Source organism: Heterocephalus glaber, unplaced genomic scaffold, assembly GCF_053883595.1.
Source record: "Heterocephalus glaber isolate CG9 unplaced genomic scaffold, H.glaber_assembly_v1.0 deba00001504, whole genome shotgun sequence".
NCBI lineage: Eukaryota > Metazoa > Chordata > Mammalia > Rodentia > Bathyergidae > Heterocephalus > Heterocephalus glaber.
The window spans coordinates 68161794-68189702 of record NW_028258324.1 but is presented as its reverse complement, the minus strand read 5'-3'; the positions used below and the strand labels follow the sequence as shown (position 1 = coordinate 68189702).

Genomic DNA, 27909 nt, shown 5'->3' with positions numbered 1-27909 from the left:
AGATTGCCTTTCTATCCTCTTAGCAGGTCTTTCACAGAGCCACAGTTTTAATTTTGATGCAATCTCGCTGATCAACTTCTCTTTAATGGATGATGTGTTTGGAATCACGTGTAAGAACTCTGCTCCTAGCTCTAGTTCCCTGTGTTACTTTCCTAGGGTTGTCATACCAAATCGCCACAAACAGGACAACAAAATTCAGAGATATATTTTCACCTCCCACTGCAAGTATAACAGGCATTATTTTCATATGTGCTAATTCCTGCCGTGTCTCTCTAGATAAAATAACTATACATATTTTGAAGCTTTACTCTTTTTTTTTCCTAATAGCTTTGCTTCTTTCTGTGTAAATTCTTCTATTTGTGGATGTTGTGGCCTCAGGCAGTTCGTATCTGTTGGTACTCAGTCCTATACCCGCCTTTTTCTATCTCTCTTTGTATTCCCAGAGCTGGATGCCTGAAATGACTGATCCTAGGCACCTTTGCGAGATGGATTTCAGTTAGATTTTGTGCAACAAAAAACATCTTTGCAAGATAGAAGTGGGAATAAAAGCCATCCTGTTCCAGGGAGAGTCCCTGGCAGTGACAGTGACTCCTCTGGAGTGGCAGTGGTAGAGACTCTTGCAAGACAAAGAATGAGTGCACACTCAAGGCTACAGTCTGGGCCACCATTTCCTCGTGACCGCTTCCTCTAGGCATCTCCATCTCCCTCCTTTGGCTACTCCAAAATTACTGAAATGTCCACTTTGGCTAATAGGGTATTTGGGTACCAAGAATGGTCCAAGGATTCAACCCAAGGTATGATTCTGGGGTTGCTTATCTAAGTGGCTGGGCTTGAGTCAGTGATGGCTACTTGGCCAGCAGAAGTGGATTACAGTTAATCCAAACAGTGCAGTGGCAAAGCAGTTAGATGACATGCAGTGGTAGCCATGTTTTTGTAAGAGATAAAGGCTTATTTAAAAAATATTTTTTCAGCACCCAGGATCAAACCCTTGTGCATACTAAGCAAGTGTCTATCCTTGAGTTATATTCTCATTTCAAGACAAAAGCTCTGTTTCCTTAATTTCTAGGGATTTGAAGGATGGAGGGGAATGCTGCAGGGTGACCTGACTTCACCACTCCAGTTTTCAGTATTATTTTTCAAAATATGGTTGTTACATTTAGTTGTTTTAGTTAAGATTACTTTAAAAAATCACGATTAAGCAAAAAAAAAAATGGCAAAACTTAACTATACTTCAGGGAAACTGAGTCATGTGGCTTGTGTCAATATCTCCAATTTGCTCGAACTACAGCCCTGGATCTTGGAGGAAATGACCACATTTAAATGGTTGTTGCATTCTAGCTGGTAACACTGCTGACCTAGGAAAAAGACTGGCCTCAAGGCATTTCTTTTTTTTCTTTTTGGTACCAGGGATCGAACTTGGGTCCCTGTGCTTGCAAGGCAAGTGGTGGAACCACTGAGCTAAATCCCCAGCCCTGAGCTATATCCCCGGCCCCCTCAAGGCATTTCTAATGGAAAGTGTTGTAGTTATAGTCTCTAAACCAGCATGCCACAGAATTGCTCTTTCCTCTTGATGGCCTCTGTGGTGGATGGCAGATTTCCCTGAGGCCTCACAAAATGACAAGCTTTCACAATGTCCCTGGCTGACAGCCAGAGCTAACACACACACTTGGTGTGATCTTGGGGCTAAAGTCACTTCGTCTTGTGTAATAGTTAGAGTCTGCTGAAACCAGCTTCGTTCCCATAAGGGCAAAGGAAAATACTTTTATGCCAACTTAAAGCTACCCTGAAGCATGGACTTGCACCTTCAGGGTTCACAGTCTATCAGGAGGAGTGAAAAACATGAGATATTAGAAAGCATGGATGTTGTAGTGAGACAGATTTAGGTTCACATCTCGGATCTGTACCTTGAATAAGTCGCTCACTCATCCTCTGAGAACTCTGGGTTCCTTATTTGCAAAGCGGGAAATATCACAGCTGTCTCTAAAGGAAGATTGAGTATGCTCATTGATTTACTCACTGATCCAACGGTTTCTGTTACTTATCTTGTACCAGGTCTTGTTTTAGGGGGTAGGGGGTACACCCTTGAATAGACAAAGCCCCTGCTCTGCATTCCAATAAAAAGCAAGGGGGTAGTAACACAAACCAAAAATAAATGAGAAAATGCAACAATAAAAATGAAACAGTGGTGGGCCCAGGGATTTAGTTCAGTGGCAGTCCGCCTGCCTCACAAGTGCAAGGTCCTGAGTTTGATCCGGTACGAAAAAAACAAAAAAGAAAGCAAACAAACCCCCAAAAGAAGAAGAAGAAGAAGAAGAAGAGGAGGAGGAGGAGGAGGAGGAGGAGGAGGAGGAGGAGGAGGAGGAGGAGGAGGAGGAGGAGGAGGAGGAGGAGGAGGAGGAGGAGGAGGAGGAGGAGGAGGAGGAGGAGGAGGAGGAGGAGGAGGAGGAGGAGGAGGAGGAGGAGGAGGAGGAGGAGGAGGAGGAGGAGGAGGAGGAGGAGGAGGAGGAGGAGGAGGAGGAGGAGGAGGAGGAAGAAGAAGAAGAAGAAGAAGAAGAAGAAGAAGAAGAAGAAGAAGAAGAACAACAACAACAAAATAAATCAGTGGTGTAACAGAGTTGCCATAGTTTCTCTTTGTTTTCTCCTTGGTTATACCCTGCCCACTGAACTATGGATAGCTTCATTTCCATGGCTCCTGCCTAAGCCAGTGGCCCTTTGCAAGCACCTCACATCTCCAATCTCTCTGACTTATTATGACATCTCTAGAAATATTTGCACATTAGCAGGAGGTCAAGATTGTAGACCAGATTTTTGCTTCCTTTACTGGTGGACACATATGCCCTGTGCCTCTGTCTGGGACTATTCTGTTTCTGAATGTCTTGTTACACTTGTTGCTGGCACCCAATGCCCCTGCTGGGGTCATCAGAATTTGTACCTTGCAAGAACTGGCTCTGATCCTGGCCTTCAAAAATAAAACATGGGTTTTCCAAGAGAGCCTTAGGTGTTGAATGTTGTCATTGTAAGCCTAAGCCTTCTAGGAGCACCTAAGCGGGAGGCAGGTCCCAGTCCAGCATGCTGCTCGCAACCCACAGCAGGGTTATCCAATAGGCACACTGGAGGTGCTGGCAAAATGGGGCTCTCTCTCTCTCTCTCTCTCTCTGTCTCTCTCTCTCACACACACACACTCACACACACGGTTTCTAAAACTTTATCCTGAGATTTGCAACCAGAAAAATTTGAAAGATAGTGTTCCAATATCAAATTTTATGTAGGTTTTTTGTTCTCTTGGATTTGAATTACCTAAAGGTCATAAGATTTTAGAATTCGGGATCTCTTAATCCCTTGAATGGGCCAGGCCCCACATCCCCACACCTAAGCTCTCCGAGTTCATACACAAGGTCTTTTCTAGATAGAATATCCAGGCCAGAGAGCAGAGGGTGTGTTCTATTCCTTTCCTAGTGCAAACCCTTGGGTTCTCCCTCCTGAAGTGCTTGATTTCTGGACCACACAACCTCACATGTAATCATGCACAATGAGCAGGAGTGTGATGTGATCAGCAGTGTCCCTGACTTATTAGGGCAAATGTATGGGAAAAGAGGTCTCCTGGGCCACTGAATGAAATTTCTCCTTAGATATATCTGGAAACAAATATCTGGCTTTCCTGTTGTGGTCTTTAACCTTGCACCACTTTCTGTTGCTGTGGAAAAAGGAAAAAATAAAGGCCAAGGTCTGGGAACATAAGTGATTTGACTGAAGCTCCACTTGGCTTCCCAAACCCTAGCTGGGTTGCACCATGTTCCCCGGGGTGGAGACCCAAGGCAGCTGCCGGGGCAAGACGCCTGCCCATTGGTTTCTGGACCTCACTGGGCTGGCCAATGGGAAAGGACAATTGTGAGGTGGGCACTGCCTGCCCCCAAGAGTACCAGGCTGCTGAGGTTAGGACCTCTCCTCACTTCCATCCCATCTGCAGCTGGTGGGTCGAATTCCATAATAGAAGGTAAGAGCAGTTCCAAGTTCCAGCCTGGGAGAGGGTGGCTGTCCATTTCCGGCTGGGCTATGCCCAGGGTTTCCTGTCTGCAGCAGAATGGGCAAAATCCAAGTGAAGCCAGATAGACATTGGGTTTCTTCTCAATTCTCCAGAGATCCAAGAGACAAAGAATTGTTCCTTCTGGTCACAGTGCCTTGGATCATCCTGAATTTTGCCCAGCTTACCTGGTGGGAGGATGCCTACAGAGAAAAAGGTTGGGGTCAGCCAGATGGGAGGGCTCATCCATGGATGGAGTCCAGCGAGAGGGAAAGGGTTAAATTACTTCTTAGCTTGACCAGGGAGGGCAAAGGAAGGGGTATGAAAAGAGGCAGCTTGGGAAAAGCCAAGGTGAAGTCTGATCTTAGATTTGAGTTTAGAATACAGTTCTACCACTTCAGTAAATATGTATTGAGGGGTTGCTATGGGCTGGACACTGGGTTTGTGAGATACAAACATGAATATGACATTGTAGATTTGGGGATATCTGTGGGTATGAGGATGTTTTACAGGATGATTGAGGGGTTCAAGTGAGACAAAGAGATGAGGCTAGCATATAGAGGGGAACTTAAGGAAAACCTTAGTTTTGAATGATGTTTTCTTACAGAAGCATTGGTCTTTGTCAAGCCCAGTCCTACTTGCCTTAGTGAAGCTGAATTTGTGGCTTCTTGGTGATTTCCAGCTGTAGAAGCAGAGGTCAGAGTGGGAGGGGGGACAGCCCCCCGTGTTGGAGGACTTAGATCCCTGGTCTGGAAAGCTTCTGGTTTTTGGAATCGAGCCTCACAAGGAGCCCAGCCAATTCACTCTTAGGAACCACATTAGCGAGAAGGCTGGTCCTGTCTGACTAGTTTGGGGAGCAAAAGTGCACTTTGTGTTAGCAAGAATATGTGCAAAGGAGTGTGATGGAGTCAGCTGGATTCTTACAGCAGAGCAGTAGAAAGCAAGCACTGCTGCTTAGTCAGCAGACCCTGAAGCTACCCCTCCTTACTCCAGAGGAGTCTTACAGAGAGACACAGGACTTGCTCCTTGTTCTTTTTAAGGTGGCTGTGAGGACAAACTTTCTACTTGGTCCTTGTCAAGCTAGTGGTCTCAGGCATTTGGCTGAAGTGAAGAAGTGATGTCTTTGGGAGAGCGGAAGCTTCCAATCAGGAATTCCTTCAGATGGAGAGACATCCAAAAAACTCATGAGAGTACAAGTCCGTGTGTATGTGATGTGCGTGTGTATATATGTGTGGTTGTGTGTATGTGTGTTGAGAGTGGGAATACTGACAGCTCTCCCAACGCTGAGTGAGAGCTTTCAGACAATCCTTCTAGGAGCCAGACAAACCTGAGTCACTTCCGGATTCTGCCATTTATCATTGGTTTCACCACGTGAAACTACCACGATTCTACCATTTTGATTTTCCAAAATGGCAACTTCGTATCATTTCTCCTTCTTTCGCATCATCACTTTCTTGAGTCTCTGGCTGTCCTCTCCAGACGAGCCAAAAGCAGAGGCATGGGCAAATGAAGTGAACTAAGGTTTAAAGTGCTTCATGCAAATTGTGCTCCAAACAATACTCATCAATTTCCAAGTGCTCTCATGTTTCTCGTCTCACATGATCCCCCTGAGCAGGTTAGAAAGCTGAGTCCAGGGAGCTCCGTGTAATAATTTTAGAGGTGGTGACAGAAGGCTGAAGGCTTGGGAGTCAGAGCAGGACCCTCTTAGGGATCATTTCCTCAATCTCTCAGTTTCCTCGTCTCTAAAATGTGGGTCTTCTGCCTTCCCACTTACAAGAGCAGGGCAGTGATGAGATGGTTTCTGGGTCCCCTTTGGCGCTGGCATTTGAAGATTTTGTGTGTTTTCGTGTTTTTTTTCTCACCGGAGGAGTTGCCACCAAGTTTGGTGAACTTCTTTCAGGCAATAGCTCCATCTCTTCCTGGCTCCAGATGGACCCAAGTCTTGCATTTCATGAGATTCTGCTGTTGATACTGAGATTCTAGCAGGTCAAAGTGGAATTTCTCATACATTCTAACTTGAAAATGAGAGCTCATACAGTGGCACCTCAGGATCTCAGGAACACCATGACCACGCCCTTGTACAATTTTAAAAGGAGACAAACCATGCTTGTGTGTGTGTGGTTTTCCAGGAAGGCCAGTGTGGTGATTTCATTTCAGATCATATCGCCTCCTTCTTTTATTTGTTATGCTAGGGCAGAATTACAGAACCTCTCTAGTCCTTGGGTTTCTCCTATGACAGTTGAGTTCTACTTATTGGTTTGTTTTATTTTCAGTACTGGGGATTGAACTCAGGACCTTGCACTTGTGACCAGGTGTGGCACCACTGAGCTTAATCCCCAGCCCCTGTTGAGTTCTACTTCTTGGTACTGCATGGATGAAATGAGATTAAAAGGACGTGGATACACAGCACTGGTCCATAGCAGGTGGTCCTTAAATATTTGTTTGCTTTTCTTCTCTTACTTATGTGTAGAGTACTCTATAAGTCTATAAAATAGGTCTTTATATTTTCTACCAGTTAGTTCTCACTGTAATATTGTAAAATAGGTTAAGCAGGAATTAATATCCCATGTTTATAGGCGATGAGCATGAGGTCAGAGAGGTGGATGGTGGTAGCTACGTTACCAGGAGGGTGAGATGGAGCTAAGCAGAAGCCACTTGTCTATAAGCTGTAGGTTTTTAATGTTATTTTCTCACCCAATCACACCCTCATCTTATGGGGAGTAACACCGAAAGGCAGGGTGTGTGACTACAATGCTTTTGTCCTCCTGGGTTATGTTGAAAGGTCTCTTATTGGGCTCTGAAAGATCAGACTTTGACTTCCATCTCCTCTATCTTCAGTTCTGAGGTCTTGGAAAAAAACCCTGAACCTCTCCGATGCTCCCTGTCCTCACCCTTAAAACAGATGCAGTCACAGCCAACATTTATTGATCAGTGACACACGACCAAGACAACATTCTACACACTATAGCATTTGATTGTCCTATAAACATGTAGGACTGAAACATGTTAAAAGAACAAGTTATTCACACCCAAATACTGTAGTAAGACCAGAGTTGTGCTCTCTACTCCACCCCACACTGCCTCGCAAAATAGTTGGAAGAATTAAATGAGACGTTAAGGGAAGTAAGGACTCTCTGAATAGCATTCTACAAAGGTAAAGAATTATGACACCAGCTCCATGATTCATTCATATAAATTATAGGCCTGATTGGGTCTTTAAATATCACTTACAGTCCTCAATTTCATTTAATAACATTTTCCCCTGTAGAAATAAAAGGTCTTTCCAAGTCAAAGGGTAATGATTTCTTTATCTGAACAGAGAACAGAAATGGTTGTGAAATAAATTGTTTTTGCAAACCAGGTGGTTCTGCACTGAACTTTGATTGTTATCAGTTGCTGATTTCCCCTGTAGAGTTAGGGTAGAACGCAGCCTTCTTCTTCAACCAGAATCTGCTCATAGCATCGGAAACTTCTCAGGATGCTGTGCTCTCCTTCTCTCTTCTTTTCAGGCTCTCTACCTCCTGCCTCCCTAATGGAACCCAGACTGACTTCCTGTTACCGGAGAAAACTGTCCATAACACGGAAGTGTTGGGGACAGAGGTGTTTCTTCAGGTTAGGAGAAGAGGATCTCAGTATTTGACAGAAGGAGAGGAACCGGAGAACTGCAGAGACTTCTTCCTTTGCCTTCTCTCCAAGCTTTGAGGGGGGAACCCCCCAATCACCCTTTATCTTTAGAGCCCTCCTTAGGTGCCTCCACTAGTGTGCACATTCTGTATTCGCTCCTCCTGTCTCCTTGTGGAAAAGAACATAAACTGCCAGATTTCTTCATCCGCATTTCTGGGGAAAACAAGGATAGAGCCAAAGTTCTCAAGAATTTTATTGGTAAAACTAAGGAAAAAGGGCAGCGCTAAAAAAATAGTGGGAAAGTTTAGTGACACATGAAAGCATGTCTCAGAATAAGCATTCTCCCTACAGAAAGAGATTCTCTGGCCTTTCCCATCTGGGCTTCTCATCCAACTCACCTCTTTCTTACCTTGGAACTAGCTAGCCAAGCCTAGGCTTCAGCTCAATTTGATTTCCAGCAGCTACTGAGGTTACTCTCCCGAACCCTCCAAATTCAGTAGAGGGCGACAAAGGTACACAAGGAGAATCAGAGCAAGTGGGGACAGAGCCTCCTGACCAGACCTGAGGAGCAGCCCCTGTCTCTGAGGCTGTGGTCTCTGCTCCTCTTCCTCCTCCTCCCTGTCTGCCAGTTTCACTCTCAATTCTTACTTTATTTGTAAGATTACACTACCACAGGATATTTGATAAGTAAGATCCATAGGAATTTAATTAAAAATTGTTTAAACTGCTGATCTTCAAATGGGGAAAATTTGAGTAACTTAGGTCACAGGTTGGATCATCATAAAAAATATCAGAGATGGAATAAAGTGAATATTTAAATATATTAAATGATAGGAGAAGTAGAAGAAAATGGAATATTCGCCAAGTCCTAGCCTGTGTTAAGGACTGCTTAACAGTTGGACAAAGAAAAATATCAACAGAGTTGGATACATAAAAATGAGAATTTCTGTATGCATAAAACCAAGCTAAATGAATAAAATGGTAATCTACACACTAGAGATTACAGTTATAATATGTATGACAAGCTGTTGAGAGCTCATACAACTTCATTCAAAAAACACATTAAGTTCTTCATAAATTAGGTAACAAAGAACACTCAGAGATATTATGAACAAGGGAATTAAATTAAGAAATAACCCTCTAATTAAGTGTACAACTGATAATGGCTGAATAATACAAACTATAGCAGAGAGGTGACATTTCTTTTGCTCACTAACCTAGCAGCAACAAAATATTTTTATGATAATATCCAAAGCTAGTCAAGGTGGTTTAGATAGGCCCTTTTTTACACACACTAACATGCTATTGGATGGTAGCATAATAGAGTGTGGTATGGGAATATGTACCGAGAGACTTAAAAATGTTCATATACTCTGCCAAGCATGGTAGTGCATGCCTATAATCCCAGCAATTGGGAGGCTGGGGGAGGAGGACTGACTCAAGTTTGAGGCCAATCTGGGGCACATAGGCCAGCCTGGACTGCATAGTGAGTCCCTGTCTCTAGAAACAAACCAACAAACAAAAAGTTCATACTCTTTGCTTCAATATTTTACTTCTGGGAATATATCATAGTGGAATAATAATTTTTGAAAAAGCTATATACCTAAGAGTGACTAAAATATTATTTAAAAATTAGTATATAAAATATTTTGTTGCAGAATATAAAATAACATTTTAAAATGGAAATAAGCTAAAAGTTCAACAAAATAGAAATGGTCAAGTATCTTTTGGCTATGTCCACTTGAGGGACTAGCATACAAATACTTAAAATAGTGGTTCTAAAAACTAGGAAATCATGAAACTAAAATAGAGGAATAAATTTGTACATGAAATATGATTTCTGCTATGGTTAAAAGTAGAGAAATTCTTACAGTTAAGGATTGCTTTCTTTGCTGTGGTTTCCAAAAAGCTTACATAACTATTACACAAACACACACACACAATATTATGCACACACTTATAAGATGTAGGTGAAAGATGGATCGGTTGTGTCACATTTATGGGGCAGCACAGAACCCAGCTAACAGGGCATTAAATGGTATTCCAGACGTCATGTACATCTTTGAGGACAGATTGCCAATCCGAATTTTTCCTACATCTTTGTTGGAGGAGCAGATCTGTCCTAAAATATATTTAATTCTGGAGCCTTCAAGGAATCTAGACAAACAACTTGAAAAATAGTGAGGTTTTAGGGTAAAATAATGCAGATGAAGTGTGTTTCGTTTAGTGTCAGATTCTTGTAAGTAACCACACCACAGAGGGCATCAGGGATGCCTCCAATCCAAGATTTTAGGACTTGTTTCCATTTTTGTGTTGCTGGCTCCCAATTTCTTCTTGAGAGAAGCACAGATAGACTAAGATGCCTACAATCAGATGTAGGGGCCTATGATCATCCTAAGATCAGAGAGGAATCTGGGAGAGGACTAGAGTCCTTATGCCCGTGTATGTCCCTCTTCTGGGAGGCATTGGGGATGGATGATCTGGACACTGGAGCCTCTTGAACACCCACTCCACTTGCGCACTTTTCTAGGGCTCTCAGAATGTATATTTCAAGTACATCCCATCCTCCCTCTTTCCTTTCCTCTTCTATTCTTCCTTTTCCTTTCATTTCTTTTCCTCTTCCTTCCTCTTTCCCACTTTCTTTTTTTTTTTGTATTAAATTCTTTTATTGGTACATTGTAGGTATACAACACAATTACATTTCTCATTGGGAATTGTACCTTTATATAATGCATCTTGGTTCTTATCTTTTCCCCATTCCTAGCCCTCCCTTCACACCCTCCACCCTTCCCTATTTACAAAGACTTTATTTCCATTTTTTCCATTTCTCATCATTTTTTCCTTTCCCTTCTTTCCTTTCCCCTGTGCCTCCCACTACCCCTACCCCTTTGGACCTTTTCTTCCTATTTTACATTATCGATTATTCATTCTAATAATTGGTACATTTTAGGTATACAATATAATGACGTTCATCATTGGAAATTTGCACCTTTACATAGTCTCTCTTGGTTCTTGTTTTTCACCTTTGCCCAGCCCTCCCTTCAACCCCTCCAGCCCTCCCTATTTACAAAGATTTTGTTCCTATTTTTCCATTTTCTCATATTAATCCCATTCCCTTCTATCCTTTCCCTTAGCCCTCCCACTTCCTTCCCCTTTGCCCCTTTTCTTCCTATTTCACATTACCTATTATACATTTAGCCCTTATTTACACTTTCAGTTTCTCACACCAGAGAAACTATTCAGTATTTACACATGTGTGTCCTATTTATTTCACTTAAGAGTATTGCCTCAATGTGCATCCACTTAGCTATAAATGTCTCTCATTTCTCATTTTTTATTGCTGAGTAGTACTCCATTTTATTAAAAAACCACATTTTCTTTATCCAGTCTCCAGTTGATGGGCATTTGGGCTGTTTCCAAGTTTTAGCTATTACAAACTGCGCTTCTATGAACATGGGTGCACATATATCACTGTGGTATGATTCTTTTAATTCTTTGGGGAAGATCCCCAGCAGTGGAATAGTGGGGTCAAATGGGATTTCCAGTCCTAGTTCTTTGAGGTATCTCCATACTGATTTCCACAGTGCTTGCACCAGTCTACACTCCCACCAGCAGTGGAGCAGGGCTCCTCTTTCCCCACAGCCCCGCCAGCATTTGTTATTGGTTGATTTCATGATAGCGGCCTTTCTTTCTGGAGTGAAGTGGAATCTCAGTGTTGTTTTCATTTGCATCTCTCGAATGACCAGTGATGTTGAGCATTTTTTCATGTATTTATTTGCTATTTCTACTTCTTTGTCTGAGAAATGTCTGTTCATTTCAGATGCCCATTTTTGGATTGGGTCTTTAAATTTGGGAGATCTGATCTTTCTAAGTTCTTTATAGATTCGAGATAGTAGATCTTTGTCTGAGGAAGAGCAGGTGAAGATTTTTTCCCACATTGTGGATTGTCTCTTCACACTGCTGGTGGTTTCTCTTGCTGTGCAGAAGCTTTTTAATAAGAAGAGATCCCATTTGTTGATTGTTTGTGCTAGTTCACGGGCAACTGAGGTTTTGTTCATAAAGTCTTTTCCTACACTGATGTCTTCAAGGGTTCTACCTAACCTCTGTTCCAACTGGTTCAGAGTTTCTATTTTAATATTTAGATCTTTAATCCATTTTGATTTTAGTTTAGTGCATGGTGAGAGATATAGGTCTAGTTTTAGTCTTTGGCAAGTTGAAGCCCAATTTTTCCAGCACCATTTATTAAAGAGGCTATCTTTCCTCCAGTGAGGGTGTTTGGCTCCTTTGTTGAAGATGAGATGGCTGAGTGTGTCTGGCATTGTTTCTGCATCTTCTAATCTGTTCCACTGGTCCTCAAGCCTGTTTCTTTGCCAGTACCATGCTGTTTTTATCACAGTAGCTTTGTAGTAGAGTTGCAGGTTGGGGATTGTGATACCCCCTGCCATGTCTCTGTTACCTAGAATTGCTTTTGCTATTCTGGGTCTCTTCTTGCTCCAAATGAATTTTTGGATTGTTTTCTCGAGGTCTATGAAGTATGCTGCTGGGATCTCAATTGGAATCACATTAAATCTATATAGCAGTTTTGGAAGTATGGCCATTTTCACTATATTAATCCTTCCTCCCCAGGAGCAGGGGATGTCTGTCCATTTTCTGATATCATCTTCAATCTCTCTTTTCAGAGTGCCATAGTTTTCAGAGAAGAGGTCTTTGATTTCTTTTGTTAGGGTGATTCCTAGGTATTTCAGTGTTTTGGATGCTATTGTGAAAGGAATTATTTGCCCTATTTCTCTCTTAGTGAGTCTGTCATTGGTGTAGAGGAAAGCTATTGATTTTTGTGTGTTGACCTTGTATCCAGCTACTTGACTGAATTTGGTTATTAAGTCTAGAAGACTTTTGGTGGAGTTCTTGGGGTCTTCTATATAGAGTATCATGTCATCTGCAAATAATGACAATTTGACTTCTTCATTTCCTATCTTTATTCCTTTTATTTCTTTCTCTTGTCTAATTGCCGTGGCTAATGTTTCCAGAGCTATATTGAACAAGAGTGGTGATAGTGGACATCCTTGTCTTGTTCCTGATTTTAATGTGAAGGATTTCAGTTTTTGACCATTCAGTATGATATTGGCTGTTGGGTTTTCATAGATGGCTTCTATCAGTTTGAGGTAGAGACCATCTATTCCAATTTTTTGTAGGGTTTTTATCATAAATGCATGTTGGATTTTGTCAAATGCTTTTTCTGCGTCTATGGAGATAATCATATGGTTTTTGTCCTTGGCTCTATTGATATAGTGTATTACATTAAATGATTTTCATATATTGAACCATCCCTGCATCCCTGGGATGAATCCCACTTGATCAGGGTGTATGATCTTCTTGATGATCTTCTGCATTCTGTTTGCCAGTATCTTATTAAGGATTTTTGCATCTATGTTCATTAGTGAGATTGGCCTATAGTTCTGTTTTTCACTTGGGTCTTTCTCTGCTTTGGGGATCAAGGTGATGCTTGCTTCCAGGAATGAATTTGGGAGTATTGCTTCCCTTTCAATTTCATTGAAGAGTTTAAACAGTAGTGAGTGGCAGCAGTTCCTCTCTAAATGTCTTGTAGAATTCAGCAGTGAACCCATCAGGTCCTGGGCTTTTCTTAGGTGATAAGTTTTTAATTACATTTTCAATTTCATTGGTTGATATTGGGTTGTTCAGAATTTTTAGGTCTTCTTCATTCAACTTTGGTAATTCATATGTATCTAGGAATCTGTCCATTTCTTCTGTGTTGTCCATCTTATTGGCATATAGGTTCTGGAAGTAGGTATTGATGATCCTCTGGATTTCTGCTGGGTCTGTTGTGATTTCACCCTTTTCATTCCTAATTGCATGGATTTGGGCCTTTTCTTTCCTTTTTCTGACAAGGTTGACTAAAGGTTTATCAATTTTGTTGATTCTTTCAAAGACCCAACTCTTGGCTTCATTGATTTTTTGTATCATTCTCTTAGTCTCCATTGCATTGATTTCTCCTCTGATCTTTATAATTTCTTCCCTTGTATGAGCTTTGGGGTTGTCTTCCTCTTCTTTTTCTAGAAGCTTGAGGTTCAGCATCAGGTTGTTTAATTGGGCTTGTTCTGTTTTCCTAATATGTATATTCACTGCTATGAATTTCCCTCGTAAGACTGCTTTCATTGTGTCCCATAGATTCTGATATGTTGTATTGTCATTGTCATTTAATTGAAGGAACTGTCTGATTTCTTCTTTAATTTCCTCTGTGACCCATTGGTTATTCAGAAGTGTGTTGTTCAATTTCCACATGTTTATGAAATTTTTTGAGTTTCTTTTGCTATGGATCTCCAATTTCATTGCACTATGGTCTGATAATATACAGGGGATAACTTCAATTCCTTTGCACTTACTTAAACATGTTCTATGTGTGAGTATATGGTCTATTTTTGAGAATGACCCATGTGCAGCTGAGAAGAATGTGCATTCTGATTTTGTGGGGTGGAAGACTCTGTAAACATCTGTTAAGTTCATTTGTTCAAGAGTTCAATTGAGTTCTAGTATTTCATTACTTATTTTTAGTCTAGTTGATCTATCTATTTGTGACAGTGGGGTGTTGAGGTCCCCCACTACAATTGTATTAGTGCATATATGGCTTTTCATGTCCATTAGTATTTGTTTTATATCGTTGGGTGCACTAGTGTTTGGTGCATAGATATTTATGATTGTCATCTCTTCCTCTTGGTTTCTTCCCTTTACAAGTATGTAGTGTCCTTCTTCATCTCTCTTAATCAGTGTTGGTTTGAAATCTACTTGATCTGCCAAGAGGATAGCTACTCCTGCTTTTTTTCAGTTTCCTGTCCATGCAGTATTGTTTTCCACCCTTTCACTTTCAGTCTATGAGTTTCCTTTTGAATTAAGTATGTTTCTTGTATGCAGCATATTGTTGGATTTTGCTTCTTGACCCATTCTGCCAGTCTATTTCTTTTGATTGGTGAATTGAGACCATTAACGTTGATGGTTATAACTGAAACTTATTGACTTGTCATTGCCATGACTTTTTCTTTTTGTTGGGTTCTCCCCCTTTACATTTAATTTCTTGTCATGCCACATGGGTTCATTCTGCTTTGCTTCCTGGGGTTGTGATCCTCAACATCTGTTCCTAGGCTATTGTGTAAAATTCTTTGGAGTGCTGGTTTGGTATTCATGAAGTTCCTAAGGTGCTCTTTGTCATGAAAGTATCTTATTTCTCCATCCATTTTGAAAGATAGTTTTGCAGGGTACATCAATCTGGGTTGGAGGCTGTTTTCTTTTAGGGCTTGGAATATGTCACTCCAAGCTCTTCTTGCCTTGATGGTTTGTGTTGAGAAGTCTGCTGTGATTCTGATGGGCTTTCCTTTGTATGTGATTTGTTTCTTTTCTCTGACTGCTTGGAGAACTTTGTTCTTCTGTTGTGTTTCTGGAATCTTAACAATTATATGCCTATGTGTAGATTTTTTTTGATCAAGGCTATTTGGAGTCCTATATGCCTCACTTATCTGTATGTCAAGTTCTTTCCCCCTGCTTGGGAAGTTTTCTGCCATTATTTCTGTGAAGAGATTTTTTATGTCATCTGCACTCTCTCCTGTTTCTTCATTGAGCCCAATCAGTCTTACGTTATTCTTTTTTGCATCATCTAGCAGCTGCTGGATTGATTTCTCATGTTCCCTTATAATTTTGAAGCAATTTTTATTTTCCTGGTCACTAATTGCAATCTTATCTTCTATATCTGAAATTCTGTCCTCACACTGGCTCATTCTGCTGTGTAGACTTTCAGTGGAGTTTTTCATGTCCTGGAAATCTATTTGCATCTGTTTTATGGATTCCATTTGTTTCTTATGTTGGGATTCCATCATGTTCCTGAGCTCCTCTCTAGATTTATTAATCATTTCTTGCACTAGGGGCACAATTTCTCCTGTTATCTGAGAAATTATTTCTGATTTCATTTTTTTCAGATCCCCTTTTGTTGCCAGTTCAGTGGGTCCAGGTGGTTGAGTATCAGAGGGTTCCATCTCATTTCCCTTTGGGGTTGCTGTAGGTGATCTGGAAGTCTGGTTTTGAGACTTATTTATGTGTTTTCTCATTTTGACTGGGGCGGGGGGCTGTTAGCACCTGCCTGGATTACCTCCTCTGAGCTGGGTGAGGTGTGACAGGGGCCATGAGCAGCGGTAGGGATGGTGACCCAAAAGCCCTTTCCTGTGGGCTGGGAGCAGCCGGAGGGATGGTGGCCAGGAAGCCCCTTCCTCTGGACCAGGAGCAGTGGGACGATGGCTCAGAAGCCCCTACCTCTGGGCCGGGATCAGTGGGACTCAGTACCTTGGTCTGGTGGTCTGGTGTCCTCTGCGCCTTGGTAATGTGGAATCAGGTGGCTGCCTGTCTGCAGTGGGGTGATTTGGCATCTTCTGCATGACTCAGGACCTCGGTAGGGCATGCACAGACCTGCCTGTCAGCAGCGGGCTGATTCGGTGTGTGTTCCGCACGACTGGGGACCTCGACAGTGTGTGAGCAGACCTGCCTGTCTGCAGCGGGGTGATTCGGTGTCTTCTGCGTGACTCAGAACCTCGGTCCCCTGCCTTCTTCTTGTTTCTATTTGGCTTGTTCCTTTTTCATTGCAGACATACTTATGTAGTGCCTGTTTTGTGCTAGTAGCATGCTGGGCTTGGCCTCTGGTGCTTGCTGTCCAGTGGGGAAATAGGTGAGCATTGTAAGCGTTACAGTTGAGTGTAAGGGGAAATAATAGAGGTAAGTCAAAGAACTGGGAAAACGAAGGAGGAGCAACCAACCCTGATGGCAGAGGGAGGATAGGACTTCCTGAAGGAGGTGACATCCAAAGGGTCCTGAAGTCTAAATGAGGGTTAGGAAGGTGAAGAGGGGCAGCTGAAGGTGGCCAGGCAAAGGGTCAGTGGATATTCGTATGGGGCAACGTATCTTTGGTTGCCCGTTTAACTCAAGGCAAGGCTTGAGTTGTGCATGTGTGCACTTCTGTGTAAAATGTACCAAATGGTAAAAAGTTTGAACAAGAAGAGGCAAAAACGAAGAAAGAGAATGAGAGAGAAAGGAGGAGGAACAGACATAAAAAATGAAAGAAAAGTTGTGAGAGAAGAATAATGCAGCCAAGAAGAGGGAGATTGGTTAGAGTTGAATGGAGAGATCTGAGTGCTGAGAAACTCAAGGGTGGATTCTCTGTAAACTGATACAGGGAGCTTTTCCTGAGCCTGGGCCTGAGCCCAGGCCCGGGTAGAGGAGGGTCATCGTGCCATCGCTAAACTCACAATTGTGAGGAAAGGGAATCATCCTAAGCATTGCAAATTTCAAGACAGAAAGAGACCCAGGCAGGCTGAATAATCAGAAGTCTTCCTGGAAGAGGTGAGTATTGTGAGCAGCTTTTGGAGTGGACCATGTTGGGATGGATGGAGTCTGGGCAGGTCCCGACTGGGTGTGCAATGTGGGCTGTGCCTCTCCAGGGGTGACAGTGCACACATGCATTCCAGGGCTCAGGATGCTGGTGCTGCAAACTGTTCTACTGCTGTTAGCCCTGCCCAGCCATGCTGAGGAAACCACAACTGCAGGGCCTGGAGCCCTGCTTCCACTACCCAAGGGGGCCTGTACAGGTTGGCTGGCAGGCATCCCAGGGCATCCTGGCCACAATGGGATCCCAGGCCGTGATGGAAGAGATGGCACCCCTGGCGAAAAGGGCGAGAAGGGAGATGCAGGTAAGATCAAGCTTTTGTATTCCTTCATCACACCCTTTCCTGGGTAGAGGAGGCCTCTAAGGCTTAGGTGTAGGGAAAAAGCAAAGCTTTTTCATGTAACACATAAGCAAACTAGAGTGGGCTTGGGGTTGATCTTCCAGGAGAAAGATTACCCTTGGACTCTACTCCATCTGCTTCTCCTTCCCCATATCCCCTTCCCAATCACCTCCCCACCCCTAAGCCCAATATGTTCCCACTCCTATTCTTCTTCTTTCCCTCTCAATCCCTGTTTCATCCAGTGGCATTCATTTACTGCATGCCCTTGAGGGTCTCCCCACCTTTTGTAGGCCCTTGGTTCCAACCAAGGGCCTTCAGACTCTTGGTAATCACTACAAGGAAGTCTACTCCAAGTATGCCAAAATACATGTGAACAAATTCCCCAAATCACACATGAAACAAAAACACAAAAGCAGTAACAAAACCAACCAACCAACCAAACAAACCCAAATACCCAAAGTGTGGGACACAGAGAGAATGCACTCAGTGCAGATCTGGGTTAACAATGCAGTGTCATTCAGGAGGTAGTGCTTGAGCCAGGCCTTGAGGGATGTGTAGGTGGAACAGAGGAAAAAGCAAATGTGGTTGGCAGAGCCAGCACACAAAGGGCTGGCAGGGTGGAGGGTTTATACTGGAGACTTGTGGGTTGGAGATGAATTTATGGGAACTTGATGGGCTGTGGGAAATACAGAGAGACACTCAACAAATGAATTAATGAGTAAATGAATGAGTAAATGGCTGAATGATGTTCAGAACACTGACTGATCAATGACTAAGAGCCTCTACCGGTCCAAGCAGCCTGAAAGTCAAAGAATAGTCAACGAGCTTTCAGTAGAGTTGACAATGATTTTATTAGCTAGTTTGAGGATTCTGAACATTATTCATCCATTTGCTCAATCATTTATTCATTCAATCATCACAAGCCCCTTTAAAGAGATTGTTTTAGTGTATATTAATTTTATAAAACATTGGATTTCAGAGTGGTGTGGCATTTTCACACATGCACATAACATATATTGGCCATATTCATCCCCTACTACTCTCCTTTAAGTGTCTACTCCCTCCCCTTTATTCCCTTCCTTTTGTCTAACAGTGGTCTCAAGAACCTTTCTATGGGTTGGAGATGAATTTGTGGGAAGCTGCTGGTCCTTAAGAAATGTGGAGAGAGGAGATGACATCTCTCCTTGCTCTGTCAAGCAGGCTGTGGTTGGAGGTCCCAGAGACAGTAGTTTCAGGAACCAACCAAAGCAGATGTCCTATTCCTTGTGGTCACTGAAGTCTTCTTATTCTCTAGGTCTTGTTGGTCCTAAAGGTGACACTGGTGATACTGGAGTAACTGGGGTTGAAGGTCCCCGAGGTTTTCCAGGAATCCCAGGCAGGAAAGGAGAACGTGGAGAGAGTGCCTATGTATACCGCTCAGCATTCAGCGTGGGGCTGCAAGCCCATGTCGCCGTCCCCAATGTTCCCATTCGCTTTACCAAGATCTTCTACAATCAGCAGAACCACTATGATGGCACCACAGGGAAATTCCACTGCAACATTCCTGGGCTGTACTACTTCTCCTACCACATCACTGTCTATCTGAAGGACATGAAGGTCAGCCTCTTCAGGAAGGACAAGGCTGAGCTCTTCACATATGACCAGTACCAGGAGAAGAATGTGGACCAGGCCTCTGGCTCTGTACTCCTCCCTCTGGCTGTGGGTGACCAAGTCTGGCTTCAGGTGTATGGGGATGGAAACCACACTGGACTCTATGCAGATAATGTCAATGATTCTACCTTCACAGGCTTCCTTCTGTACCATGACATTGATCTCTCCTAACTCAGAGCTTCCATCAGGGCACGTGGCCCAGAAGTCAATTAAAGCGCAGTCAGTGAGCTTTCAGCATAGTTATGAGACTGATTTTACTGTCTAGTTTAAGAGTTCTGAACGTTATCCATTCATTCATTAAGTGCCTTTTTCTAAAAATCACATACTATATTCCCAGTCCTGAAGAAGACCTGGTCCTTTCAGGATCTCTTATGTAGCAGCAACATTGGACATTAATAACATTTACTGGTGGACTTCATATACATGATATGGTAACAACTACAAGGAAGTAGCTGACAATGCTATTTTGTGCCCATTGTTTCTTCATTCACGTCAGTCCTGTGAGGCACCAAGGGAAGATACACTTCTCTTTTTTATAGTTTGGGTTGAGATAGTTAAGTGAATGTTTTAGGTCGCACACAGGTATTAAATGGCAGTGCTAAACATCAAACCTAGAGTCAGGGACTCTTCCCATTAACTGTGCCACCTCACCCGAGGGCCTCTGAATTTGCCTTCATCAAGTTAAAAGTTTTCCCTGGCACAGCACCCTCAGAGAAGGTGGCACTGTGATGACTCGAACCCCAGCTAGACTACTCAACAGCCCCTGCCCTGTTCTGTGATTTCTCTTTCCTGTATCTGCCTTCACACTCTTCCCACTAGAAGGGAAAATGGCTTGCACTTCCCCATGTTGAATTCCTCTGTGTTCCTCAAGGCCTCCTGGCTAGGAGCTTCCATGATGTGCTCCTGTGTTAGTCACTTTCTTGTTCCTGAGACACAATACCCAACACTCCCAACTTAAAGGAAGAGAGGTTTGTCTTGGCTCATGGTTTACTGCATAGTCCGCTGGCTCCAAGGCAAGATGTCATGGCACATGGGCAGGGCAGAGGAGTAGCTGCTCACCTGGCATGGCAGACAGGAAGCAGAGAGTGAAGGGAGGAACTGGGAGGGAGATGAACCCTTGGAGACCACATCCCCAATGACCTACCTCTTCTGAACAGACTCCGCCTCCTAACAGCAAGTTAGCTACAAGTGCCCTTAATCCAGTCACCTTCCAAAAGTCCCGCCTGTGAGCACATGAGACTCTAGAGGGACATCTGTACGTTCAGTACCTTGTATGTTTAGCCATAGCTGAGAATCCTAGGTGTGGAGACATCTGCCCTGAGAGGAGGGGCAATTCTGTGGTAAGGACTCTGCTTCCTTCACCTCTGAATCCTTCACAGATCCTTAACAAATGCCTCATGAAGAGCAATTTCTTAAACTCCATATCTACCCAGAATTAATTCCATTCCAATCTCTCCACATAATCCGTTTTTATTTATAAAAACACTTTCATTTTAGTAATTTTCCGGTGTTAAGCATCCCATCCTTGTTCACATGGACAGCTTGAATCTTTTACACTGAAGATAGGGATAACTGTGCTTTCCAGAACACTTAAAGAATTCTCCCTCAAAGTGGTCGCTTGAGCTTGAAACACAAAACCTATGGAGGAATTTGGAAGCCATTCTTTCCATTGATACTGACGAGTTTAGGGAAGATTTGGGCCTCCTGAATTTATTCTTCTTCTTTAAGAATTACAAGTGGTTGACGGTGGTAAACATTTTTCTCAGGAGATGATGGCATGAGTGAAGTTTTTCAAAGATTTTAGAAAGAGCAAAATTAATAACATGCTAAATGAATATAGGAAAATTTTTTTGCTTATAGTTTTCAGTACTAGATGATTCCCTTTTATATGTGTATTGGTATTCATTATGTGATTATTCCTACATATAAAGCTTTGTCTTTTAAAGTGCATTCATGTCATTATGTTCTGCAAGTAAATATAATGTCTAGCATTAAAAATAAAAGAACTTACTGCACATGACTTTTGTTTTTATTTCTGGAGAAAGGTATGAGGTATAGGGAGGGATGAACTTTGTATTAGTTAGGACTCTGTTCTGAATAACAGAAAACCCAACCAAACTGGATAGAAATACTATAGCTGTCTTATGTTTCCCAAAAGCCCCAGTAATTATGGCCTTATATGTCACTGTCTCTAGTCCAGTTGTGTGTTTGTCTGGCCAATCACTGGAGTCCGGAGAATAGAATATATTTACTTACTTAAGGTTCGTTGTGTGGTTCAAGACAGTATTATTTAGAGATACTTTCCCTAAAGCATGACATGCTTTACCAGAAGTGGGAGAATGGGTGACAAACACAAATTAACACCAGTGCACAACAAACTCTTACAGCTATGGTTGAACTTTCTCAGGCTTCTCAGTGAGAAGGAGAGATATTGCTGGAAATTTACTATTGATTTTCTCTAAAATTTCCACAAGTAGCTAATACCTGGCCATGCTCATGATTCCCATTAGGTCACAGCACTGACATGGTGCTACATTCTCTCTAAGTTCTCTGGGATGGTTGCTTCTTTAGAGAACCAAAGGCATAGGGAGGACCAATCTACAAAACACCTCTTGAGAGAAGCTATGGCCAGGATTTTTAGCACAAATGGTTGTATGACATCTTTAAGTATAATTGTGGATTTGTCTATTTTCTTTTTAGTCCTCTAACAGCTTTTGCTTTATGTTATTTTGGGGCTCCATTGTTAGATTTATACACATTTAGGATTATATCTTCTTGGTGAATATATCCTTTCATCACTATGTAATGTCCTTTATCTCTGACAATTTTCCCTGTTTTAAAGTCTACTTTACTTAAAAGTAATATTGGCACTCAATCTTTCGATTGGTGTTTGTATGGTGTTACCATTTTCATCATCTTACTTGAAATCTGTTTATATTACTAAATTTAATATGTGTTATTTAAGACTGTATGTGATTAGGCCTTTCTAAAAATTAAATCTGAAAATTTTTGTCTTTTGATTGGTATTTGAAACTTTGTATTTGGTAAAATTGTTGTTATGGTTGGATTTAAGGTAGTTATTTTATTTGTTTTTTATTTGCTGCCTCTATTTTATTTTCTTTCCTAACCACTTTTGAACTATTTGAATTTGTATAGTACTTTATTTTATTTATTGGCTTTTTTGCTATTTTTTTGTGTTTTTTTTTTTTAGTGATTACTCTAGAAATTATAATGTATGCACCAAACTTTTCACAGTATATGTAGAGTTAATATTTTAGTGTTTCAAGTAAACTATAGAAGACTTATAGCATATAGGTTCTTTTATTCTTTTCCCTTTATGATCTAGTTTTTCCTATATTATATCCATATACATTGAATCATTATCATTTTTACTTTCAATAGTCATTTTAAGGAATTTAAGCCGTATTTTAAAGAACTTAAAATGAAAAAAGCATTTGCTCAGATCTTTGTCTTTGCTTCTGTATTCCTAAAGTTTCATGTCTCCCTCTGGTGTAATTTCTCCTCAACCTGAAAAATGTTTAGATCAAATCTATTGGTGATAATTTCTTTCATCTGAGAACAACTTTATTTTGCCTGAAATACTTGAAGATATTTTTACTTTACTGATTTTTTTCTATTACTTTAAAGACTGTCTTCTGGGTCCATAGTTTCTGATGAGAAACCTGTGGTCATAGTTACCCTTGTGTATAATTTACCATTTTTTCTTCTTGGTACTTTTAAGATGCGTAGGCATGCATGTGTGTGTGTGTGTGTGTGTGTGTGTGTGTGTGTGTGTGCGCGCGCACCTGTGTGTGTGTGCGTGGTATTGGAGATTGAACTCAGGGAGTGCTGTGCTACATTCTCAGTCATTTCTTAATTAATTAATTAATTAATTAATTAATTAATTTTTGGTACCAGGGATTGAACTCAGGACCTTTTGCTTGCTGAGGCAGCCAGCAGAACCACTGAGCTAAATCCCCGGCCCCTTTTCTTATTTTATTTTGAGAGAGGGTCTTGCTAGGATCACCTCAACCTTGTGATCCTTCTGCTTCAGCCTCCCCACTAGCTGGGATTACAGGTGTGTGGCACATATTTGGCCTAAGATTCTTTCTTCACCTTTGACTTACAACAGTTTGATTACAATGTGTTTGGGTGTTTTCTTTGAGTTTAACCTATTTGAGGTGCATAGAACTTCTTGAATTTGTCATTTTATGTCTTTCAGCATATTAAAAAATTTTCTTCCATTGCTTCTTTCAAATATAGTTTCTCAGTCAACTTCTTTTTCTTCTTTTTCTGAAATTCCAAAAACATGAATGTTTATAGCAACAGGCTTCCAAGAGTGTGTTAATTTTTTCCAGTCTTTTCCTTTCTGTTCTTTTTATTGTATAGTTTATATCAATTTATCTTCAAGTTCACAGACTCTTTCCTCTGTTATCTCTGTTCTACTATAGGGCTCATCCAGCAAATATTAATTTGAGATATTATATCTTTTAGTTTCAAAATTTTTGTATGTCTATATGTATTTCTCTTTCTCTGCTGAGCACTTTAATCCTTCTTTTAGTTCAAGAATGTTCCTCTTTATAATGGGTGTTGGTTGCTCCATCTTGGGTCATATCAGGGTTGGCATCTTTCGATTTTTTTTCTCCTGAGTATTGGTGAGATTTTCCTGGTTGTTTATGCACTGAGTAATTTTGGATTGTATCCAGAATATTTTGAATCTTGTGATGCAAGATTCTGTGTATCTCTTAAAATCCTCTTGTGAATGTTGGTATTTTGTTTGTATTAGCAGACAATGAACTGGCTTAGGTCCAGACTACACGTTGTGTCTCATCTTCCATGTGTGGGAATTTCAATGTCACTTTAGTTTTTGAGGCTTTGCTATGCTATATGTCTCATGTACCACTCAGAGTTCAGTCCGGGGGTTTCTAGTTTAGTTCTTGCAGATCTTGCTACTGTACTTTGTGCCTGTTTTGCAGTTATACAATTGAGAATTGAGTTTGGGACTTATGTAGAGCCCTATGCAGAATTAAGAAGATATCCTTTTTCATCCCTCTCCTTCCTGGCATTTCCCTATATTCTCCTGGTCCCCAAGGGCCTTGCCTTTTCTAAGTCTTCTGACCAGGATCTAGAGTTCTCTTAGGGCTTTATTTCCTGCACAATTTTGCTTGTGTGACTGGGGCTGTTTTGGGGGGAATGCAATGAGAGAAAAAGAAAGAAAAAGAAGTAAAAGATTATTTTACTAGAGCATGACCCCTTTCACCGATTTCTCTGGCCAGAGAGAGATTTTTTTGTTGTTGTTTTTTCTGAGAATTTTAGTGTCCACGTAGATGGTGCTGCTGTGGCAATGCAGCTCAGTGGCTGGGGCTGATCTCCGGATAGAGCTGGGAGCACAAGGACAGAAGAAAGCATATTAAGAAAATCAGGGGGTAGTGCAGCCGCACACCACCGGCATGTTGCTTTTTCTTCCCCCTCCCCCGTGTTCCCCTCACCGCTTCCTTTTTTCCTTTTATTCCCAGCTCCACCCGCCAAAATGAACAGCTCGGATGAGGAGAAGCAGCTGCAGCTCTTCACCAGCCTGAAGGAGCAAGCTAGAGGCGAATATGAAGACCTTAGAGCAGAGAACCAGAAAACAAAGGAGAAGTGTGACAAAATTTGGCAAGAGCGAGATGAAGCTGTTGAAAAACTGGAAGAATTTCAGACAATTTCTCACATGGTTATAGAGGAAGTTAATTTCATGCGAAACGATCTTGAAATAGAGAAGACTTGTCGAGAAAGTGCCAAAGCTTTGGCAACAAAGCTAAATAAAGAAAATAAAACACTGAAGAGAATCAGTGTATTATCCATGGCCAAGCTGGGACTAGATGTAATAACGGAGGAGATAAACACTGATGATGAAGATGCTACCACAGACACAGATGGGGCTGCTGAGACTTGTATGTCAGTACAATGTCAGAAACAGATCGAAGAACTTCGAGATCAAATGTATCTGTTCAGGAGGGAAAGAAGATATTAGTCATTGAGCTGGAAAATCTGGAGAACAAACTGGTGGAAGTAATTGAAGAAGAAAATAAAGTTAAACAAGAAAAGGCTGTTTTATATGCCGAAGTTCTTGAACAGAGAAAAGTCTTAGAAAAATGCAACAGAGTGTCCATGTTGGCAGTAGAGGAATATGAGGAGATGCAAGTAAACTTGGAGCTGGATTCGAAAGAAAGCAGAGTCATTTGCACAAGAGATGTTCATAGAACAAAACAAGCTAAAGAGACAAAGCCACCTTCCGCTACAGAGCACTGTCCCTGACTAGCAGCTTTTGAAAGCTTTAGATGAAAATGCAAAACTCATCCAACAACTTGAAGAAGAGAGAATTCAGCATCAGCAAAAGGTCAAAGAATTAGAGGAGCAACTAGAAAGTGAAGCACTGCACAAAGAGATACATAACCTCAAACAGCAACTGGAGCTTTTAGAAGAAGATAAGAAACTGGAATTGAAATACAAGAATTCTGAAGAGAAGGCCAGAAATTTAAAGCATTCTGTTGATGTGGTCCAGAAATGAGTGAACCAGTCTGAGAATTCAGTACCTCCTCCACCTCCATCTCCACTACCTCTTCCTCCTCCACCTCCCAATCCTGTCCGATCCCTCATGTCCATGATCCGGAAACGATCCCATCCCAGTGGCAGTGGTGCTAAAAAAGAAAAGGCAATTCAACCAGAAACAACTGAGGAAGTCACAGACCTAAAGAGGCAAGCTGTCTTAGAGATGATGGATAGAATTAAAAAGGAAGTTCATCTTAGACCAGTTAATCAGACAGCCAGAACGAAGGCAAAGCTAGAATCTTCAAAGGGCTCTGAAAGTGCAGTGAATGAACTAAAAGGAATACTGGCCTCCCAGTAACACTGGATACAGGAGAAAATACATTGGCAGTGAAAACAAAGCTGAACCAATTTTAGTTTTACATCCTGTTTCCACACACGAACCCCAAACCAAAGACTAGTCACTGAGAAAGATCCAGCTCAATGCAAGCACGATGAAGGTGAAACTAAACCAGAATTCAAAGAAGACAGGCTTGAAAAAATGAGAGAGACAGACAGTTCCAGCTACTGATCCATCAACCAGAAGGCTGACATGTTTGGAAGTCCTTTTCAATAAGTACATGATTCAGTTTGGTGCATTGTTAAGGGCTATAGCCATTCTGTCTGGTCACTTACTGTATGTACAATATAGCTTCTTTTCTGGTGTCACTTTTGTAAGTAGCAACTATAAGCATAAATAAGCTGTTTAGCAAGATATACACATTCTAAGTAAAAAAACAAACAAACCAGAAAGAAAATCAGGGATATGTTATAGTCTCTCTCAGACAGGGTTTCCTTTTCTGGTATTCTGGTGAGCAAGAAGTGGTTTTTCCTGAGAGTGCTTACTTACTACATAACTGCAAAACTTTGACCTGTTCTTAGGTTAAACCCTGAAATAAAGAAGATAAAAACACTCCAGAAAGCTCACTGAAGCTATGGATTATTATTCAAGTTTTGACTTTGGTTCTCAATGGGCCTGCAACTTTTCAATTTGCTTGTTTTCTTTTCAGGATCCTTAGGTATTTGTTGTTTTGCATTTCGTCCCCAGTGTTGGTTTTTTTTTTTTTTTTGGTACCAGGGATCAAACTCAGGTCCTTGAGCTTGCGCAGCAGGCGGCAAAACCACTGAGCTAAATCCCTGGCCCTCCCAATGTTTGTTTTAATCCGTGTGGAAAGGTAGACTGTAATTGGCTTCCGCTTGGCTGGTACTGGACAGCCCTCATCCCGTGATCTTTCTGAACAAGGAAAAAGAGGAGGGGTCGAAGGATGGCAGGAACCCCCAAAAGACATATAATTTATCTTGAACCTGCAAAAAGCCAAGGAAAATAAATAAATAAATAAATCAATCAATCTTGAGATCGTTGTTGAGAAGAAAAATGGGAAAAGTACCCAAAATTTTATGACCAAGGGAGCCTTGGGCCAAGGAAAATCTTGATTGTAACCCTGAACTTTTTTCCTGTGCCTGGACTGATGAGACTGTGTTAGACATTGTGCCAGACATTGAAGTGTGACCCCACCCAGAAGGATAAAAAATAGAAGTATACCCTTCCAAATCCAGAAATTTTACCCATGCAGTATTTTACTTAGGAAAATTTGGAAATATCTAGGTTTTAAAGATTTTTTTAGAAATAACCAGTACTTTCCTTTTTTATTTTTTGGTTTTCAATCAGGTATTTTATAATAAGGAAATATGATTTTGAACAAAATTCACTATGTACAAATCATACTTTTTCAAAAGTAAGTGATATAATTAAAATGCTGCAACCTCTTCACTTTATTAGCTATGTATGTTCCCCAGTATTGACATAAATAGAATTTCCAGGTCAGAATTAGGGTTTAATCTTCAGTTCAACTTATGGCCAGAGTCAGGGATCTGACCAAGTTAAGGGTCTGATTGTGGCTGTGATGTGGTGGATGCCTGCTGGATGTTCTGCCATCTCTCCTTTGTGGTGGGCCATTCCCTGCCCCTACCCCTCAGCAGCCTTTGGTCCAATCTGATCCCTTTGTCTTAGAGGCCATTGAATGGGCCAGGTATGTGCTTGAACTAAGCTGAATGCAATGGGTTGACTTGGACTTCTCCAAAGCTCAAGTTCAAATTAGTTGCCATTTTAACAATATTAAGAGGTGGAACATTTAACAGATAATTAAGTCACAAAGACTCCATCCGCATGAATGGATTAAGGCTGTTATTCTGGGAACAGGTTCACTATTTTTTGCTCTCTTTGCCCTTGCATGGTGGGACAACACAGCAAGAAGGTCTTTCCCAGATGCT

The 27909-nt window shown here is 41.5% G+C and overlaps 1 protein-coding gene and 1 pseudogene across 4 annotated transcripts; both read left to right on the top strand.

Moving 5' to 3' along the window:
• The first annotated feature begins 3814 nt into the window (after window positions 1–3814).
• Window positions 3815–21086, top strand: Adipoq (adiponectin, C1Q and collagen domain containing). 4 transcript variants are annotated; one of them, XM_087186727.1, is made up of 5 exons: window positions 3928–3994; window positions 6295–6444; window positions 16872–17038; window positions 17164–17385; window positions 18716–21086. In XM_087186727.1, the coding sequence occupies exons 4-5, from the start codon at window positions 17172–17174 to the stop codon at window positions 19240–19242; spliced, it is 741 nt and encodes a 246-aa protein (XP_087042853.1). In that variant the 5' UTR covers window positions 3928–3994; window positions 6295–6444; window positions 16872–17038; window positions 17164–17171; the 3' UTR covers window positions 19243–21086. The 4 variants fall into 4 exon arrangements, with proteins under 4 accessions (XP_004834870.1, XP_087042853.1, XP_021111528.1 ...); XM_021255869.2 differs by lacking the exon at window positions 16872–17038; XM_087186728.1 differs by lacking the exon at window positions 6295–6444 and having other exon boundaries at window positions 3954–3994.
• A 3486-nt stretch (window positions 21087–24572) lies between these two features.
• Window positions 24573–27317, top strand: LOC101718360 (shootin-1 pseudogene; annotated as a pseudogene).
• Window positions 27318–27909: the final 592 nt, after the last annotated feature.

Bases quoted from the DNA above. Each gene is read 5' to 3' on its own strand.
- Adipoq (XM_004834813.3), top strand. From the start codon at position 17,172: ATGCTGGTGCTGCAAACTGTTCTACTGCTGTTAGCCCTGCCCAGCCAT. The intron at 17,386-18,715 runs GTAAGATCAAGC...CTTATTCTCTAG, and splicing joins GGGCGAGAAGGGAGATGCAG to GTCTTGTTGGTCCTAAAGGT.